General features: G+C 51.3%; 7 protein-coding genes across 7 annotated transcripts; 3 read left to right on the top strand and 4 right to left on the bottom strand.

Moving 5' to 3' along the window:
* Window positions 1-126: 126 nt before the first annotated feature.
* PFLUO_LOCUS9341 (DNA-directed RNA polymerase I subunit RPA2) lies at window positions 127-4,003 on the bottom strand (the record flags this gene model as incomplete). The annotated part of the gene is made up of 3 exons (XM_073787159.1): window positions 127-947; window positions 1,007-3,446; window positions 3,503-4,003. The coding sequence occupies 3 exons, from the start codon at window positions 4,001-4,003 to the stop codon at window positions 127-129; spliced, it is 3,762 nt and encodes a 1,253-aa protein (XP_073643342.1).
* A 783-nt stretch (window positions 4,004-4,786) lies between these two features.
* PFLUO_LOCUS9340 (uncharacterized protein) lies at window positions 4,787-5,666 on the top strand (the record flags this gene model as incomplete). Its single annotated transcript, XM_073787158.1, has 6 exons — window positions 4,787-4,836; window positions 4,911-5,019; window positions 5,079-5,098; window positions 5,156-5,218; window positions 5,268-5,339; window positions 5,393-5,666. The coding sequence occupies 6 exons, from the start codon at window positions 4,787-4,789 to the stop codon at window positions 5,664-5,666; spliced, it is 588 nt and encodes a 195-aa protein (XP_073643341.1).
* Window positions 5,667-6,457: 791 nt separating this feature from the next.
* PFLUO_LOCUS9339 (uncharacterized protein) lies at window positions 6,458-8,711 on the bottom strand (the record flags this gene model as incomplete). The annotated part of the gene is made up of 2 exons (XM_073787157.1): window positions 6,458-7,592; window positions 7,648-8,711. 2 exons carry the CDS (start codon window positions 8,709-8,711, stop codon window positions 6,458-6,460), a joined length of 2,199 nt encoding a protein of 732 aa, XP_073643340.1.
* A 541-nt stretch (window positions 8,712-9,252) lies between these two features.
* PFLUO_LOCUS9338 (uncharacterized protein) lies at window positions 9,253-10,758 on the bottom strand (the record flags this gene model as incomplete). The annotated part of the gene is made up of 4 exons (XM_073787156.1): window positions 9,253-9,577; window positions 9,635-10,223; window positions 10,283-10,377; window positions 10,445-10,758. 4 exons carry the CDS (start codon window positions 10,756-10,758, stop codon window positions 9,253-9,255), a joined length of 1,323 nt encoding a protein of 440 aa, XP_073643339.1.
* Window positions 10,759-11,413: 655 nt separating this feature from the next.
* PFLUO_LOCUS9337 (uncharacterized protein) lies at window positions 11,414-12,377 on the bottom strand (the record flags this gene model as incomplete). Its single annotated transcript, XM_073787154.1, has 3 exons — window positions 11,414-11,591; window positions 11,651-12,319; window positions 12,373-12,377. The coding sequence occupies 3 exons, from the start codon at window positions 12,375-12,377 to the stop codon at window positions 11,414-11,416; spliced, it is 852 nt and encodes a 283-aa protein (XP_073643338.1).
* Window positions 12,378-13,106: 729 nt separating this feature from the next.
* Window positions 13,107-14,826, top strand: PFLUO_LOCUS9336 (uncharacterized protein; the record flags this gene model as incomplete). The annotated part of the gene is made up of 6 exons (XM_073787153.1): window positions 13,107-13,491; window positions 13,545-13,626; window positions 13,682-13,919; window positions 13,972-14,117; window positions 14,174-14,684; window positions 14,737-14,826. The coding sequence occupies 6 exons, from the start codon at window positions 13,107-13,109 to the stop codon at window positions 14,824-14,826; spliced, it is 1,452 nt and encodes a 483-aa protein (XP_073643337.1).
* A 1,047-nt stretch (window positions 14,827-15,873) lies between these two features.
* PFLUO_LOCUS9335 (uncharacterized protein) lies at window positions 15,874-17,746 on the top strand (the record flags this gene model as incomplete). The annotated part of the gene is made up of 7 exons (XM_073787152.1): window positions 15,874-15,918; window positions 15,970-16,315; window positions 16,368-16,448; window positions 16,501-16,665; window positions 16,721-17,119; window positions 17,172-17,298; window positions 17,353-17,746. 7 exons carry the CDS (start codon window positions 15,874-15,876, stop codon window positions 17,744-17,746), a joined length of 1,557 nt encoding a protein of 518 aa, XP_073643336.1.
* Window positions 17,747-18,099: the final 353 nt, after the last annotated feature.

Below are 18,099 nucleotides of genomic sequence, written 5' to 3'. Positions count from 1 at the left end.
TTACAAACACAACAACCAAAAAAACCTTTGCGCCTATATATGACATGAATCCAACCAACTTTTTGGTCCTCTTCTTCCCCTTCTTCTTCGCACTCCATATTTTCAGCATGAGTGTAATAGTATCAATCAATGATCAACCCAAAACTTCATGCGAATACCCATGGCCGCCAACTCCACATCCAAATACCGCAGCACACCCGGCACAGCAACAACCGTAACATCATCACCGCCCACATGACGCAACCCATCACCATCCTCCCACACCTCGGCACGAGAATCATCAAAGAGCGCGCGGCGCGCGCAGCGACGACAGCGCACAATGCCTGACACCCCACCAAGCGCACCACCCGCACCCGCACCCGAAGCCTGCTGCGTAGCCGTGTTCTGATTCGGGGCCGCCTTCGCAGCCGCCGCGGCGGCGCCGGGGTTCACAGCCGCGCGAGCGCGCGAGGAGCCCGAGCCCGAGGCGGCAACCTGGGTAGAGAGAAATGAGCCGCAGGAGCGACAGATCCATGCAAGCTGGGAGTCGGAGCAGTTCATCAAACGGTCTTGGAGGAGGAAAGCCGCGCCGTGGGCGATGAGCGAATCGCGCTCCATTTCTCCGACGCGGATACCGCCGCCCTTGGCGCGGCCCTTCACCGGTTGGCCCGTGAGTGCGTTGACGGGGCCCGTTGTACGGACTTGGAACTTGTCGTTCACCATGTGGCGGAGGCGTTGGTAGTACACGACGCCGAGGTAGATGTCCGCGGCGAACTCGCGGCCTGTTATGCCCGAGTATAGGGGCTCGTTGCCGTAGTAGTTGTAGCCTGCTTTGCGGAGCTGGTGGCCGAAGAAGTCGGTTGCCGGGTCTTCTTCGGAGAACTGGAAGGGCGTTGAGTCTTGCGGGTGGCCGTGCAGAGCGCCGGCTTTGCCGGCCATGGATTCGATCATTTGGGCGATTGTCATACCTGGTGGAAATTCGTTAGAAGCTGGTTGTAGATAATGGATGGGGAGAGGGAAGACGTACGAGATGGGAAAGCGTGGGGGTTGATGATCAGGTCTGGCTGGATGCCACTCTCGGAGAAGGGCATGTCGACAGCAGGCCACAGCTGCGAGCAGACACCCTTCTGGCCGTGACGCGACGAGAACTTGTCGCCGATGATCGGCTTGCGAGGGATGCGGTACTTGACGCTAATGGACTGGCAGGGCTCGTTGCCGTTCTCAGAGCCCATTATACGGATGCTGTCAATAAAGCCTTCCTCGGCATCTTTGTACTTGAGGAAATGCGTGATCCCGTCGACATTGATGTATGAGTCCGACGCGGCGTCGTAGCGCACGCTGTGCCATGCGGCAATCTTGCTGCCCTCTTTCACTCGAGTGCCCACATGTGGCAGGCCGTCCTCATCGATTGTTTGGCGCACATCTTCCTTGATCATGTCACCTGGCGCGAAGCCAAACAGCTTGGTGATCTCGCGCTTGGACCGGCTCTTTCGCGAATCCTTTTCGGCTAGCGAATGCGTCTTGGTTTTGTACACGGTGCCGTATCCGAAGCCGCGCTCGTGCGCGGACTTGTTGATGATCATGGCGTCATCCATGTCGTAGCCCGTGTAGGAAATGATGGCCACTACTGCGTTCGTCCCGTTGGGGAAGTTGTCCAGACCGTAGGCATTGTAGAGAGGCGGGCGAACGATCGGGGTCTGACCGGTTTGCAGGCGGTACATCTTGTTATCGGTACGGTACGCGATCGATGTGCCGGGGGTACCCATCGTTTGCTTGCTCATCTGGCACTGGTACATGTTACGGGGTGACTGGTTGTAATCGGAGAAGGGAGTCATGTTGGCCACAATGGAGAGAATATTGGTCGGCGTGAACTCGATATGGGTCGACAAGCCCGGGATCAGGTCGGACTGCACACAGGCGATATCCATGAAGGGCTGCTCGAACGGACCGACAAAGTCCAGCTTCTCCAGTGGCAGGTACTTGACCGGACGGAACATGCGTGCCGCTTCGGAGAACATGTAGATACCGGGATACTGGCCACCGCTGGAGTTGGGGACATAGCCAATCTCCAGTTCACGCGGGATGTTGTTGGTTCCTGCAACCTTCCAGTGGCGAAGGGTGTCTGCGATCTGTTGAGCCTGCTTCGGAGAACAGAAGCCGATAATCCGGCCGTCCAACTGCACCGACACGCTTTCATCGAGGGCCACGGAGGACTCGGACCGAACGCCAAGCTGGACCAGAATCCGAGGCAGGTGCGAGACATCCAGGTTGCCGGTGGAGATCAGACACTTGTGCGCCAAGTGGTTAAGCAGACCGCAAGGAGATCCATCAGGAGTGTGGATGGGGCACAGGAAACCCCAACTCTCGGGAAGCAGTTTGCGGACGGTGGTGGTCTTCAATTGCGCGAAGAAACTACCACGGTGAATCATGCGGAAGTGACTGATAAACCGGTAGAAGTTGATCTTCTCTGCAATAACCGTGTAACCAGATGTCTGTTGCAGATCAAGACCAGTGGGACTGACGAGGTTTCCGGTAGACAGGAAATACTCGAGGGCATTACCCAGGTTCTCGTTGGACCGTTTGACAATCTTGCCCAAGAAGTCCCGTTCGAAGGACGAATCGGTGAACTTGGCACCGCTGTTCCGAATGCACCAGTCCCGGGTAATGGGTCCAAAGGACCGAAGCCACTCCTCAATTCGCTCCTTCAAGATCATGCCATACAAAAAGCCACCGAGTAGAACCTCCTGGTTAGAAACCGCATCGGGGTTGTCCGGAGCGCAGTCACCAGACACCAGGGCGTAAAGCTTCCGGATCATGAACAGGATCATCTTGAACTTGTCGTAATCCTGAGTCTCGGTCACATTGTAGTTGCCAAGATGCGGTAGGACGACCTTGCGCAGAAACTCCGTGCCCACTTCCTCCGCGGGCATGTCAGCTGGCACCCCCAGCACAGGGCGGAAACTTTCACCCAGGTATGCCCGGCAGTCCGACTTGGTATGGAGCTTGTAAGCGTGGTAGGTTCTCAGCAAGAGCTCCACACGGTCTGTGACGAAGGTGTTCTTCGAGCCCTTGGAGGAGGCATTTCCGACAATACCCTCGTAGATTTCACGATCGTTCGTCTCGACCAGTGCCTTGAGGATCATCATAGCGGGAATGAGGAATTCGTTTTTGCGCCAGGAGAAACGGAAGGTGACATTTCCATCGTTGAGGTAATGCAGAACGTTGGTCTGGGATGTCTGGTCCGGACGGACAGAACGGATCTGCACACCGAATTTGGTGTAGGAGTGTCCACGCTTGACGAACGAATTCCGGATGATAGACATGGGGAAATTTCGCTTGCCGACAATCAGCATTCGGACCAGCTTCTCGTTGCCGTTGACGATGAAGTAGCCGCCCAGCTCTTCGGACTCCTCCTTGTGCCGGACGAGCTCTTCCGGGGCTGCTTTTTCGAGATGGCATCGGTTGGTCTAAAAATTGCACTGGTCAGAAGCTATTCCCCATCATGGACTACCGTATTACTCACTCTCAGCATAATTGGAACCTGGCCCAGCTCTCGCACCGACTCCATCCAGTCCCCATTGTTGATCTGGTACTCGAGACGAGCACGCAGCTTGCCACGGTAGGTGGCATGGCGCTCGCGCGTTTCCGAGGGGTAGATGTTCCGGTTCCGGGTGGAGAACTTGTTGGTTGACGGGATGGTGGGTTTATCCAGGAAGATCTCTCGCACCCGTACATTCAGACGGTTGCGTTTGGGAGGTCGTCGGCCTTCCGCTTGACGGACCTTCCTCTGCTCGGCCGTCTCGTTATCTCCGTCGAGAAAACTCTTGGTGCCAATGTCCCGCAGACCAGCCTCGAGGATCTTGCTGTCTTCAAAGAGGGCATTGAACGAATCGACGTGCGGTCGAATCGATTCGGCCAATGATGGGTAGGCAGTCTGGTCCGTGGGAGGATTGCGGAAGAGATTCTCGCGGCGCAGTGTGTCGTAGTCGACCGACCACTGGGTGTCGGTCGCAGCGGGAGCCATGGCGGCGAGGTTATCACACGAGCAGCGAGGGAGCTGTCGTGGAGGCTGTGGTGTCTATCCCAATGGCGTAGGCAATGCTCGGATCTTCTTGGAGGAAAAATTTCAAGGTGGAGCCGAGGATGGTTTATCGTCACGTGGAGATAGAAGTGTCTGCTGCCTCAGGCACCAACGATCCCGTCGCTCGCGAGAGCCTCTTGATGCCTGTCCCGGCCACGGCATGATTGATTCCATGACATCGACGGTCGCAACATCTAGCGCCCTGAGTCATTTCCAGGCAACCGCTGCGCCAACTCTCGCGCGCGAAGGGATCAAACCACCTCCCCCTCTCCCTCCGCGGCACGCCCGACTCCGTCAGGTCTAGTTACTTCGCCACTACTGGTCGAACACTGCGAAGCGCTCCCCTCTCTCTTGGGTCATGTGTGCACTGTAGATCAGGGTAACTCACAAACTACGACGACTGCTATTTTCCGCGATTTGGTGGTCTTCTGTTATTATTATTACATAGACGGACTCTGACCCCACTTGGTGTCATCTTCTGGCCAACTTCGTCACCGTTTGGTCTTGTTTCCCGCTCTTCTTCCTTTGATTTCAACTGACTATCACCATCACTTTCCTCACCTTCCGCTGCGGGCAGCCACCTTTCATCTCTTGTTTTTTGCTTTTGTTTCATCTTTTGTTTGTTTTGTACGCTCTTTCTTGTGGTCCTTTTCTTTTTGTGGTCTCCCCCCCGCGCTGAGCCAACAACCAACTCCCTCCCCGTAAAATCGGCCTACTTTATTGATCATGGCCGGGGTCTTTCGCACCATCTATGACTGGCTTCTGAGGATGTTCTGGTAAGTGTGGGCCTGCCCGTTCCCGCCTTGGATTTGGCGCCCGAAGCACGACCAACCACCCCGTTTCCCCGCAGCGTGTTGAAGCTGGCTAACGAGAGCCTGCTCACTAGGGCCACCGAGATGGACGTCACCATGATCGGCCTGCAGAATGCCGGCAAATCCTCGTTGCTGCGGGTCCTGGCGGTAGGTGGTGCTCTTGTTCCTTTCTGTGGCGTCCATTTTGGCTGATTTTCGTTGCGCAGGGCGGGGAGTTCACGATCGAGTAAGTGGGCGAGAACTGGGCGGGCTGGGGCGCGACTCTGATTAACCTGATCGACAGCTCCATCCCGACAATCGGCTTTAACACAAAGCGTGTCCAGAAAGGCCATGTCACATTGAAATGGTAAGTCACCCATCGACAGATCGCAGGATATCGCTAATACTCTGTGCAGTTGGGATCTGGGCGGCCAGCCTCGATTCCGGCCGATGTGGGAGCGGTACTGTCGGGGCGTGAATGCGATCGTGTAAGACCCTAGTAGACAACATGATTTTAGCAATGTCTGACAACCCGGTTCAGGTATATCGTGGACGCGGCTGACCGACCCGCCCTGCCCGTCGCCGCAGAAGAGCTGCACGACCTAATGAACAAGCCGACCTTGGACAGTATCCCGCTCCTCGTCCTCGGCAACAAGTCGGATCTGCCGGATAAGCTTTCCGTCGACGAGCTTATCGAGGCGATGGACCTGAAATCCATCACACACCGCGAAGTTAGCTGCTACGGGATCAGCGCGAAAGAAGAAACCAATCTCGACGCCGTCCTGCATTGGCTCATGGCTCGCGCCAGCAAATGAACCGTTCACTTCTTTTTTATTGGGGGATTTTTTTTTATTCATTCTGTGCAGATTGGTGCGTTTCCTCGTCTTGTCTTGATATCCTGTAGACTTTTAGCGATTTGGCCCGCAGCCTCAAGATGTAACGACGTCAACGACGTGTTTTTCATGGTCTTTTTTCTCTCTTCTTTTTTCGGTGTTGATTAGCACCAGCGTGTGATTAATGATGATGGATATTTGACTTGATTTGAGAAACACGGTAAATGCAATTGAGAAGAAAAGAAGCAGCCGTCCGGCGGGATCATAAATAAGTGGAATGCAACACGGACCAACTGATGCGTTGGCAGTGCAGCCCGACGGGGACGTCCGCGGCGCCCGCCATTGGCTCTAGGGCTATCGAGCGCGTAGAGATGGTGTTCTCTGTACGGTAGGTAGGGATCTCCCTCTACACGGGGGACTTCCTCTGCCGGGTGCGGCTTTCCTATCTTAGGGGCCGCCATTCTAGTGATGGCGCTCAGAATCAGGCTCTCTAAGTAGATTTCCCTCCCGGCTCAGGCTCAGGGAGCTCGAATGCACCGCGCTAGTTCCATCACGTGCAACTATTCTCTTTTTTTTTTTGGTCTACTAGCCAGGGTTTGGCGCTGGAAGTCTCGATCTCACGGGAAGACGGAGTAATTTGAGACATACTTCATTAAAACTAGATAATATAAATAATACATGCACAGTGCGACTCATTCGAGACAGATGAAGGAAATGCGTGTGGATTGCGCGACTTTACGAATCGAGAGTGGCCAAGCAGCCTCCCGTCCATGCTATCGCCCAAACCACTCTTGTGAGAACCCTAGCATCACTTCATTTGACTCCATCACGTCGTTCGCATGGACGGAATCCTGAAGTCCCTGGAATAGCTGCTGGAAATCGACTATCGGGTCGAATTCGGAGTATACGCCATTTGGCTGTTGTTCCATATTCGTAAACGCGGCTGGTCCATCTAGCGGGAATGTAGACTGTGGTGTCGGGTTTGGCCTGATCTCCATTCTTGACGCTGACTGCTCTGTTTGGACTCCGTTGGCTGTCGGCATGGATTCAGGAAATGGCCGACACGCTCCCATGTCAGTCTCTGTATGTTGCACCCCGGTTGTAATGGGCTGCGAGCTTGCAGCTGCAAGCTCCTTCAAAGCGCTCATGCTTAGTTGATTGAAAATGTCGCATGAACCGCGTGCATCATCCCACTTTTCGCAGATAGCCGTAAGGATATTGGAACAGTCCCGGACGTCGGAGACAACATCCAGGTAAGAGGGAAGGAACGCCAAAATGCCGCGTTTCCGTCGCTGGGCACAGCAGCCGATGCTGTAGACATTGGCTAACCCGGCCATAAAAATGGTATACAGACACACCCACGAATAATTCAGATGACGGGAACGAAGAAGATCAAAGTATTTGGCCAGTACTTGACGAGACGACTCCCAAATTACTCGGAGAACGTCATCAGTTTCCTCGTCCGCCTCATGACCTTCCATAGCCGGGAATGTGGTCGACGGACGGAATAGCATGAGGCAAGCACTGTTGTATAGAGCTTGATACCAGCTGGGATGGAGGAAATTTGATGATATCACCCCCGGGGAGGTTTTAGAAGTAGCTGGAAGTTGAAGACGGGAAATATCGCTGCGCCAGGCCAGGAGCTCGTTGGATATCTCTCCTCGAATGGCCTGCCGTTTAAATAGAGGAAGTTTTTGGACCGCACGACTGGTGTACATGGAACGATGGATCTTCGACTGGATACGGCGCAGCTTGATGTGGTGAAGGAAAGGCGTAACAGTCTGGGAATCCTGGTCTGTCCCATTTTGGGGTTGGTCGAGGTAGTCGTCGTCAAAAACTGATGGCAAGGGCACGTGAATATCGTCATCTTGAAGATTGAAAGGTCGACCGAGAGAGATATTGACGATCCTGTTCAGAAAATTAATACTTCCAAATCCCACAGTCCTATCGAGATGCTGCCTACCTTTCTAAGTTGTAGTAGCACCAGAAGCACCGTCTCAGCATCTCCACCTGTATAGATGAAGGCATGCGCCCGGTGATATGTATATCGCATTTTGGCGAAAAAGCAGACGGGTTGCTATGCAGGCCCAACTCGACACAAAGCTGCGTTGCCTTGCCGAGAAGCTGCCACATTTCATTCGACGTATCGCGAAGACTAGCATGGATTCCATATTTGCAGTACAACAGGATTGCCTGCAACAGCCTGACGTCTCGGGTTTTGGAGAGGTCATCCAAGCGAGTCAGTGCGCGAACAAAGTGCGACTCCGCATCACCGACAGAGTGTGCCACTCTCTTGGAGGGGATGGACCCGAGTGCAAGTACAATGTCGAAGGCAAATGCACAGGCAGCATCCCGCTGATACAGGGCTGGATCGGTATACATTTGCTCGACCATCTGCATAAAAGCAGGCCGATGAAGCAGCGGAAACGTCAGATGCCAGTGTCCGAAGTAAGCGTTGATCAATGGCATCGCGAGAGATTGGTCCACAAGGGTTGCCGATTGCAGGGCAGAAGGTATAGCCATCCGGTCGGGAGTGGCGCGGTAGGTCGTCACTCGTCCGAATAGGCCGCCAGCATTAGGGAAGTCGACGGCTCGCTCGACCACATCGATAAACTCAACTCCGTTGCTTGAGCCTAAATACCGCGCTTCCTCGCATGGCGTCCGTTGTAAAGACCCAGAGGACTGGGTTGGGGAGAGCTCTGCGGGTGCATCATTCGTGCTGGCCAGATTGGGCCGGGTGTTCGATACACTAGGTTGGACAGGCGATTCCGTTATGTTCCATTCCCTGCGTCCTTTTTCAGAGGCAGATGGCGATGCGACATCGCGATGCTCTCGAAGTCGTTCATTTTCGCGCTCTAGGTCATTCAAGCGCGCCTCCAGGGATTCTAAATATTCTTGCTGGAGCTGTCGATTTCGGCGTTTATTTGAGTACTGACATGCCGACCGACTTTTCAGACACGAGCTACACTGTGGAACGCGCCGGTCGCACTTGGTTTTGCGCGAATAGCATCGTTCGCACGCATGCATTGTGGCCGGAATGGACCCCCGACCGGGTGGCGGCGCGTTTTTCTTGCCGCAGTGGATAAGACTCCGCGATCAAGTAAGCTAGTCGTCAAGTGCGTGAACTAGATTATGTCGTCGGCTCGGAAGATCCTGAACAAGAGCCAATGCTCAATGTCGAGTGCAGGTGTGTTGCACTAGGAAACTTTGCCCCGGACCGAGATGGTGCGGGGTTTAAAGCTGGAGAGGCCGAGACTCAAGATTATCCAAATCCTACGTGGCCGCCAATAATGGCAGAGATAATGGAAGTTAAAGATCAAAGTCAACGTGTTTGTCCTCATATAAAATCATGAGGGTTGATTGAGGTATAGAAGCGAATTCGAAAGGCACATATGGTATTCAAAGTAAGGCTTAGTTGAAGGACGAGCTACAGTCCCAAATCTCTAGGAGATACCCGGATCTACAAGAGCTTCTACGTCTTATTATTTGAATTTATTAGCTGAGTTGCATCCTATAGAAATCTCTGTAGCTGAACTTGTACGTTTCGTGTCGGCGGAACAAACATAAATCACTCGATATACTCTTTCATCTCAGGAGGGACCACCAGCTTAAGTCGAGCAAGGTCGTGCATCGCTTGGAAGGCCGATTTATATGAGTCGGTGGTGCCAAAGAATCCCAATTTACGCGCCTTGCGCATGCTGAGAGAAAGCGGCCAATCGCCTAGGACGGCAGAATCCACCATTCCAAAAATCTGGGATCTGTTCTTCTCGGTGAAAGGCTCCAAAACAAGCCCGTGTTTCTCAGAGAGCTCCTTAAACGCCTTCTGAACTTCTGGGCGGCCGGACCACTCCAAGAAGCTGAAGGTGGACCTTGTTGTGCCAGTAGGACCATATCTATAGCCATTGTTTTAGCATTGAATGCAGGAATTTGACAGGAAAGAGTTGACATACCCTCTTGGTGTATCTTCATGTCGGCATCGAACCTCCTTATATCTGGACTTGTCCTCAGTGGGAGGATTCCACGTTGTGCCATACCAGCTGGCCAGGTACGCCCAGAAGCGTCCCCAAGTGAAGTTCTCACCGTCTTGGATGTTGAAGGCCTGATTGGCAGCTTCATCAGTCAAGACAGCCCATTCCTCGAAGTGGGCGTTGAGCAAAGCTGTGCTTTGGCAGTACTCGCGATCCCAAGCCGCATAGTCACCGGGGAAGTCCAAGGCTCTCCCGAGATGACTTTCGACCGCTCCAAATATGGCGAGTCCAATCATAAAGTTCAACGCGCTGTCACGGACTGCGCCAATGATGTAGGAAGGACGAACGACATTCCATGATGCTCCAGTCTCTTTGCAGTAGCTCTCAAGGGCGTCCTCTTGTGGATAATAGAAGTTATCTTCCAAGGTGACCCGGGGGTCCGATTCGAACGAGGGGTTGGTGGCCGGTCCCATGTGGAAGCCATAATGCTTAGCACCGGTCTGTAATAGGAAACGCTTTGGATGCAGAGAGGCTGCTTTTAGACCACCCAGGAAGTTCCTGATCAGATTGCCTGGTTGTCTTGTTAGCATCCTGATCATTAGTGGCAAGTGTGTTCCTCGTTTTACATACCGTTCAGTTCAGCCAATGCGGTTGCATCTGACCACATTCCAAGGACATTACCCTTCTGTTGGGTCTGCATGTAGGAAAAGAAGAAGACATGATCACTATACAATCCATGCGTGTCAGATTCAATGTTTTTTTTTTTGGCGATAACCGAAGCGGAAAACTCACACTTTATCGATCTTGCCGTTCAAATGCTCTGCAATCTCCATAGGGCTTGAGAGGAAGTCCACCGAAATGTGCTTGACGCGCGATGCGCCCTCTCCCAAGTCTTCAAAGAAGTTGGCCGGAGGTGGTCGTCTTGACAGACAGTAGATGCGACCCCAGCGTTGGGGTGATGAGGCGAGAACTCGAACCATATGGTATCCAGATATTCCATTTGCACCCGTCACCAAGGCCGTCAGTCCTGTAAACTGCGGCTCACTGGGATACGTAGGCAACCCAAGGAGGGAGCCTCGAGTTTCGACCGCTTGAGGCGCTGCCATGGTGATTTAGGTACGGCTGTCGCAAAAATGTAGTGAACGGAGATAGCCCGACCCAGCAAGTCCAATGCCCCTCATTCTATATAGCGTGCAGCAAAAAGCTCGCTCATCGCTCCGCCTAGGCCGCCCCGTAGAGATCGCCAAATTAAGATCTTTGTTTGCATCCTTCTCCGGACTTCGGGGCCGACTCCCCAGATGCGAAGCGGGGTAGGTAGTTGGGGGCTTGGGCAGGGTAGACGAAATAATGCATTAACGGAGTCATTTATTTGGGTACCAAAATGGTGGAAAGCTGGTACCAACTTTATTGGGCGTTGGGGGCGTGAAAGTGGAGGGGTGGAAGGATTACCGAGTGTGGTTGTTATGGCCGAGCTGAGAAAGTGGGCTTGCTCAGTTTTAGATCAACAGTGACAGGTAATTGATGCTGTGATGGTACTAGAGCAATAATGTCACCTCATTTTCTGTGGCCCGAGGGACGCTGAGGGTAAGTATACGTTGCCATTTTTTTTGGAGACAGTATAGGGCAGCCAAGTATACTATACATGCCAACGCTCTCGTGTCATCGGATTTACGCTTAAGAGTCTGATACAATCACTGAGAAAATAATGTCTTTATTCACAGAAGAACAGATACAGATTGATAAGCGATTGCCTGGGAGAAATCATAGTGTGAAAAGCACCTTGCGCGCCTGATGCTTTTCAAACATATCATAGGCCTTGGGTGCATCGCTCAGAGGCATCTTATGTGTAATAAAGCCAGAGAGCTTGTCTTGGTGGTCTGTTAAGATCTTCAGTGCCTCACCAAATACCGGACGTACGGCTGCTCGTCCCATATTCAAACTATGTGAGCAATTAGTAACATTCAATGGTAAAAGATCCACGGATAAGTATCAACGTACTCAATGTTCTTGGAATATGCTTCAAATGCGTCAAAAGGCAAATCCGACTGATGAAAGCCAATGGAAGAGATCACTCCACAGGCCCTTACCAGGTCAAGGGCCAGCCTCATTGCGGCCTTGTTCCCAACGCTTTCCACGATAGCATCGGCGCCCCGGCCACCAGTCGCAGCTTTAATGATGGCTGGGATATCATCTGTTCCAAGTTTCAATGGCAATGCACCCATGTTCTTAGCTTGCTCAAGACGATCTGGAACTGAGTCAACTGCATAGACCGTACCAGCCCCAAGGACCACGGCCGTAAGAACACCACAGATTCCAACCGGTCCACATCCCAAGCAGACCACTGTCACGTCTTGGAGCTTTTGCCGTGTGTAGGACAAACTTGGTGCGGATGGGGCAGGTTCAAAGCCAAAAATGCTCTGAGCAGTCTCTGTATTGCGCATCAATTTGGTGAGCGCCCTCATGGCCCCGTAGTACCCCGTGGGAAAAATGTCGCACATCAACATCATCATATCATCGCTAACGTTCTCGGGGATAGTTTCCAACGTGCTATCGGCAAAGGGAATGCGCACGTACTCGGCTTGGCCGCCGTCCAAGGCCATGCTACCGAATGAAGGCCCATTCTGGCATCGGTTTGTGTAGCCGTGTTGGCAGAACCAACATTTCATGCTGTAAGATTTATTAGCCGTGACAGTGACAACGGACTGCTGCGTGCCACTCACCACATTGGCGAAAATATAGACATCACCTTCTGCCCAACCTTGAATTTTTGAACGGCAGGCCCGACAGCCTCAAGAACACCTAAAAATTCATGACCCTGGTAGCAATATACGTTAGCTTTTGGTATTTTGGTCCGGTGCTACGGCTCGTACCATTATATGTCCAGTGGTTGTCTTTTGGTGACCGCGATATGCATGCAGGTCACTTCCACACAAACCTGCGAGTTGCACCTTCAGAATCGCGTCCCCACCATCTTTAATGGTTGGCCTTGGCTTCTGCTTCACAGTAATCGTAAAGGGGCCTTCGTAGACTGCAGCCTGCATCTTTTCTGTATTCGTGTAGATCTCTATATCTATTGTGATTGAGAAGATGTGACAACTAGGGGGAAAAGAAATTAAGGCCAGATTATCTGATCGCGCTATTTTATGAGTCAATATTCACTAGCTGTGGTTGTCCATAGAATTTGTGGGGATGCTTCCTGCGGGGATGCGCGCCGATGGCTACGGAGTATCGGAAAATGAAGCCACGGATCGGGTGATTCCCCGACTTCTAAACAAATCCTTGCCTCTACTTCTCCGCTCCGAGACCCGAGGTAATGAGACACGAAATTGTGGAGCAACATTGACTTGAGTTGGAATCCTTCCTAGTCTTTCATATCTTAGTATCATCTTGCTCCCCTCAGTATTATCTCTAGTGTGCTTCACTATCCAAAAATTTCCGAACAACCATAACAGCCATGTCTTCAGTGAAATCGATTCCCCCCGCAACGGAGCTGCAGGACAAGATATACATTAACGGGGAATATGTTCAGGCGGAGTCTGGGGAGTGGTACACTTTGTATAATCCAACTGATGACAAGGTTATTTCCAGCAAAATCCCCGTTGCAGGCCAGGCGGATGTTGATAATGCTGTAAATGCTGCGCAAGATGCCTTCTACGGGCCTTGGAGCAAGTTCACCAGTGCCCAGCGCGGGGCATGTCTTCGAAAGCTTGCAGACCTTTTGGACGAGGACGACCGACTCGTGAAGATCTTGACACTTGACGCACTCAGCACGGGCAACCCAATTTCCATCATCCCCACTCGGGAGAAGAACTATATTATGGGCCAGCTGAACTATTACGGTAAATCCAATCAAATGTAACGATTGAGATGCGATAATATTAATGACTCGAAGCTGGGTGGACGGACAAGATGCGAGGCGATTACTTTCCGGCTGATGATGGGTTTGTCAAGCTTGTACGCCACGAGCCTCTTGGGTATGGCCCTGTTGCATTTATTGAGGTGTTTTTGACTTGGGTCTAATAAAGACAGTGTATGCGCTGGGATCAACCCATTTAACGCCCCAGTCGCCACACTCATCATGAAAACTGCCCCATGTCTTGCTACCGGAAACGTGATGATTTTGAAGCCTTCCGAGAACAGTCCTCTCGGTTCATTGGCTATTGCAGCCCTTTTTGAAGCTGCGGGCTTTCCGAAGGGGGTTTTCCAAGTCCTTACTGGGGCTGGCACAACTGGCGCGTTATTAGCTGAGCATATGCGCATTCGCAAGGTACAACCCTAATGTCATAATCGGAAGGCCTTTGCTAACATGTTGGGCTCAGATCAGCTTCACTGGCAGCGTCGCAACCGGCAGGAAGATCCAGATCGCTGCAGCAAAGAGTAACTTGAAGCGTGTCACTCTCGAATTAGGTGGCAAGAGTCCTGCTCTGGTCTTTGAAGACGCCAATTTGGACAATGCATTGACATGGTAAATCGTGAAACCGACCATACATGAGCCTGCTGTGCTAAAATTTATTCCGTCAGGACCGTCAATGCTATCCTGGCCCGCTCGGGCCAGGTCTGTGTAGCAGCGTCGCGCGTCTACGTCCAAAAGTCAATTGCAGACAAGTTCATCGATGGATACAAAGAGCGCATGAAAGAGGCAGTGAAAAAGATCGGAAACCCTCTAGAAGAGTCTACATCAATGGGTCCGCTTGTCAACAAAGCTGCCTTTGAACGTGTTAGTGGAATGATTGAGCGCGGAAAGTCAGAGGCTGAGCTTGTTGTTGGTGGAATGCGTCACGGGGACGAAGGCTGCTTCGTCGAGCCAACCGTCTTTTTGAACCCGAAGGAAGGCGCCGAAATCTATAAAAACGAGATTTTTGGTCCAGTTGCAGTGATCAAGACTTTTGAAACCGAGGAGGAAGTGTTAGCACTGGCAAATGACACCGAGTTTGGTCTGATGTCGGGTGTTTTTACAAAGGACCTTAACCGGGCGCTGCGAATTTCAGCCCTCTTGGAGTCTGGTGTGGTTGGTGTCAACTGCATCAGCTCTGTGAGTACTCTTCCAGTCCATTCGTTAACAACAGCTAATTGGCGGTAACTAGATGAATGTGCAGGTTCCCTTCGGTGGCAAGAAAGCATCCGGCATTGGCAGGGAGTTTGGAGAATATGTAGGCACAATGGTCGAGGATTGAAACCTATACCGAGATATGCTTACCCATTGATAGGCTTTACGGTCATTCACTGAGCCAAAGACAGTTCTCATTAAGTAAGTCATTGCCTTCGGCCGGTTCTAGTTCCATATACTGACCGTTAACTTAGCATGAATACTTGATGATTGTCATCAAATTGCGAACGTAGCCCAGAGCTCCATCCATTATGTTGCTTGATGGCAGAAGATGCAAAATTGTCGCAGTGTTCAATAGAACCTTGTAAGACTTGGGCGTGACGGTGTCCACCGATCATGTAGAAGAGATCCTCCCAGCGATTCAGCTTGAGACAAAACTTGAATCACAGTGACCTTATTTCGGACTTAGCTTTTAAACGCAGACGCGTACTCGAAGTTGTAATTGGCTAAGCTACGTATGAAAACCTCGGCGAAATCACTTTGACTAGAAATAGGGGTTCACGCACTACAATACGATATTCAGAGACATGATTATTGCTTGCATGCTACTTCCAGCTCTACACCAAATAATTTTGAAGAGAAAGATCTTCATATGTACTCAATTGGTACGAACCATTACACAAATTGTTATCATCTGGGCAAGGAAAAAACCTGTCTTGGTTAGTTATAACCCCCAACTTTCAGAAATCATCAGGAACACTAGAATACCGACTCCTTCCGGCAACATCTGCCAATAAGATAGTAGTATCGGGCGTTCGGGCTTACTGACCGCGGCTCGGTGATTTTGTCCGAAAGGATCATGGGGCTTATCAACTTCCCCATGGGGTAGTGGACTAAGCTTGGAAGATTGATTGGTTCTGTTAATTAAAGCCGCGTGTGAACCATATGGTGATACTTAGAAAAGGTTTAAATGGCCAAGGTATTTGTAGCTAGGAAAGCAACTAGTACGGTTAAGTCGTATTCCGTGACTATTCATTGAGTCTGGCCGGAAGGATAATTGTATAAATTTGGCCCTTGGAACGCTCCTTATCCCCTTGCCCCCACATATGCTTGGAAGGAACTGCTCTCGGCTTGCATTTGTTCTACGCCGTGATTAAATCGCGACTTTCTCATAATGGGAAGCAATGGCGACCGCCATGTCGGCGCTTTCAATTTTGCTGTAAGTACGTTCCTTTCACAATTTTGGAAGCCTCTAAAATCATGTTATCAGATTGTCTTAGCTCTGTGCTTGGGGAGTTTGACTTATGGCTACTCGTTCAGCGTTACGTCGACGACGTTGGGACAGCCGGCCTTCTTTGAATACTTTGACCTCTCAGATGACGAATCTTCTCCTTCCTATGCTTTCACCAATCGGATTATTGGCGGCTTGAATGGCTGCTTTTCTGGTGGTGGCTTCCTTGGTGCTGTCTTTAGTGGCTGGGCCTGTGATGCCCTGGGTCGAAAGAAGACACTACTTGTCGCTACACCCATTGGAGTCCTCGGTGGTGTGTTGCAAGGAGGCTCAGTCAATCTTGCGATGCTCCTTGTTGGTCGCCTGCTTGGTGGTTTTGCAGTTGGTCAGTTCTCCTTGGCATCCTTCATTCTTGCCAGGCTAATTATATCTCTTAGGTATTCTGATGGTGCTTGTTCCCCTTTTTCAATCCGAAATTGCACCTCCTGCTACCCGAGGGTTCCTTGTTTCACAACATGGTAAACATTTTATCTCTTCGCTTCTCTTAGGGTATTTTACTAACGCAAATAGGTGTTGTTGTTGTCTTTGGCTACTCAGCAGCTGCCTGGATCGGGTTTGGCTGCTACTTCTCGACAACGCCTGCGTTCCAATGGCGCTTCCCGCTTTGCCTGCAAGCTCTGTGGCCTCTAGTAATGCTTGCTCTGACTCCTTTCTTGCCAGAGTCACCTCGTTGGCGTGAGTTTCTTTTCTCTCTCCTCTTGAAGCTACTAATGGCTCATTACATCTCTAGTCATAATGAAGAACAGGACCCACGAGGCATGGGCAGTCCTGGGAAAACTCCACGATGCAAAGATCTCATCGGAACGATCGTCGTTCGCCAAAGAGGAATTGTACCAGATCACCCACCAAGTCGCCGAAGATCAAGAGCTGGCTCGTTCGGAGACGGTCTGGACTCTGTTTACCAAGGCCTCCTACCGCAAACGTATGATCTGTGCCTTCCTTGTGATGTTTGGCTCCGAGTCAACTGGAATCTTGGTGGTCTACAACTACAGCGTTCTTCTCTACGAAGGCCTTGGCTTCACGGGCAGTATTCCTTTGCTGTTGGCAGCCGCATATGTGACTGTTGCTTGCTGTGGAAACTACATCAGTTCGCTGTTGGTTGACCGGATCGGCCGAAGAACTTCCCTAGGTACCAAAGCTCTCAAGAAACCCCACAATCTTCTCAATCCTAATTTTCACAGTCATTGGCGTTACTGGCTGCGGAGTCGGTCTCATATTTGAAGCTGCGCTGTCTGCAACTTATGTCGAAACAACAAATCACGCCGGGCTGAGCGCTGGTGTCTTCTTCCTTTTCCTTTACATTTCATTGTGAGTGTTAATAGCCTAAGCCCTATCATGCTGGCTTATCTGACGTGCCCGCAGCTACGGTTGCTTCGTCGACGCCACGACCTACGTCTACTGTAGCGAGATCTTCCCAAACCATATCCGCTCTCGGGGGATGGCTTGGTCGCTCGCTATCCTATTTCTTTCCACTGTCGCATATCTCATTCCAGCACCCACTGCATTCGCTCAAGTGGGGTGGAAGTATTACCTTCTTTTCATCCTTCTCACTGCTATCTGTGCGCCGTTACTTTGGATCATGCTGCCAGAGACGAAAGGTCTTGCGCTGGAAGAGATTGGCGAAAAGTTCGGTGATCATGTGGCTGTTCGCCTCACTCAACTTACTAGTGATCAGACTGCAGAGCTCGACAAGGTGATCGCGGAGAACAGTGGGCCCCAGAGCGTGCATGTCGAGATGACATCGGCTAGCACATAATTTGGGGGCGCCGCAATACAGACAGCAGAGTTGGAGGATATGTATCTGGTTGCCTGGGTAAAGTGCTTTTATTAGAGGGAAGGGTAATGGCTTTATGCGAAGATTGATTCATTTTATGTTCGGGATGAACAGTTTCTGACACTTCCTCATGGCTGATGGTCACGATACACTAACGTAACAAAAAGCGCTTGTTAAAGACATCAGTACTGGCCACAGACACATATGTCTTGGAGACAAGTATTCCTTCTTTTCTTTGAACATCACAATTTACGCTCTCAATTTGTCAAATTTCAAGATTATTCTCATCAGGCAAACGTACGCACATGCCAACTTCGGCAAGGAGCCAAATGAAC

This window comes from Penicillium psychrofluorescens, assembly GCF_964197705.1.
Source record: "Penicillium psychrofluorescens genome assembly, chromosome: 6".
Lineage (NCBI taxonomy): Eukaryota > Fungi > Ascomycota > Eurotiomycetes > Eurotiales > Aspergillaceae > Penicillium > Penicillium psychrofluorescens.
The sequence above is the reverse complement of the archived record's forward strand: the minus strand, read 5'-3'. Positions and strand labels throughout refer to the sequence as shown.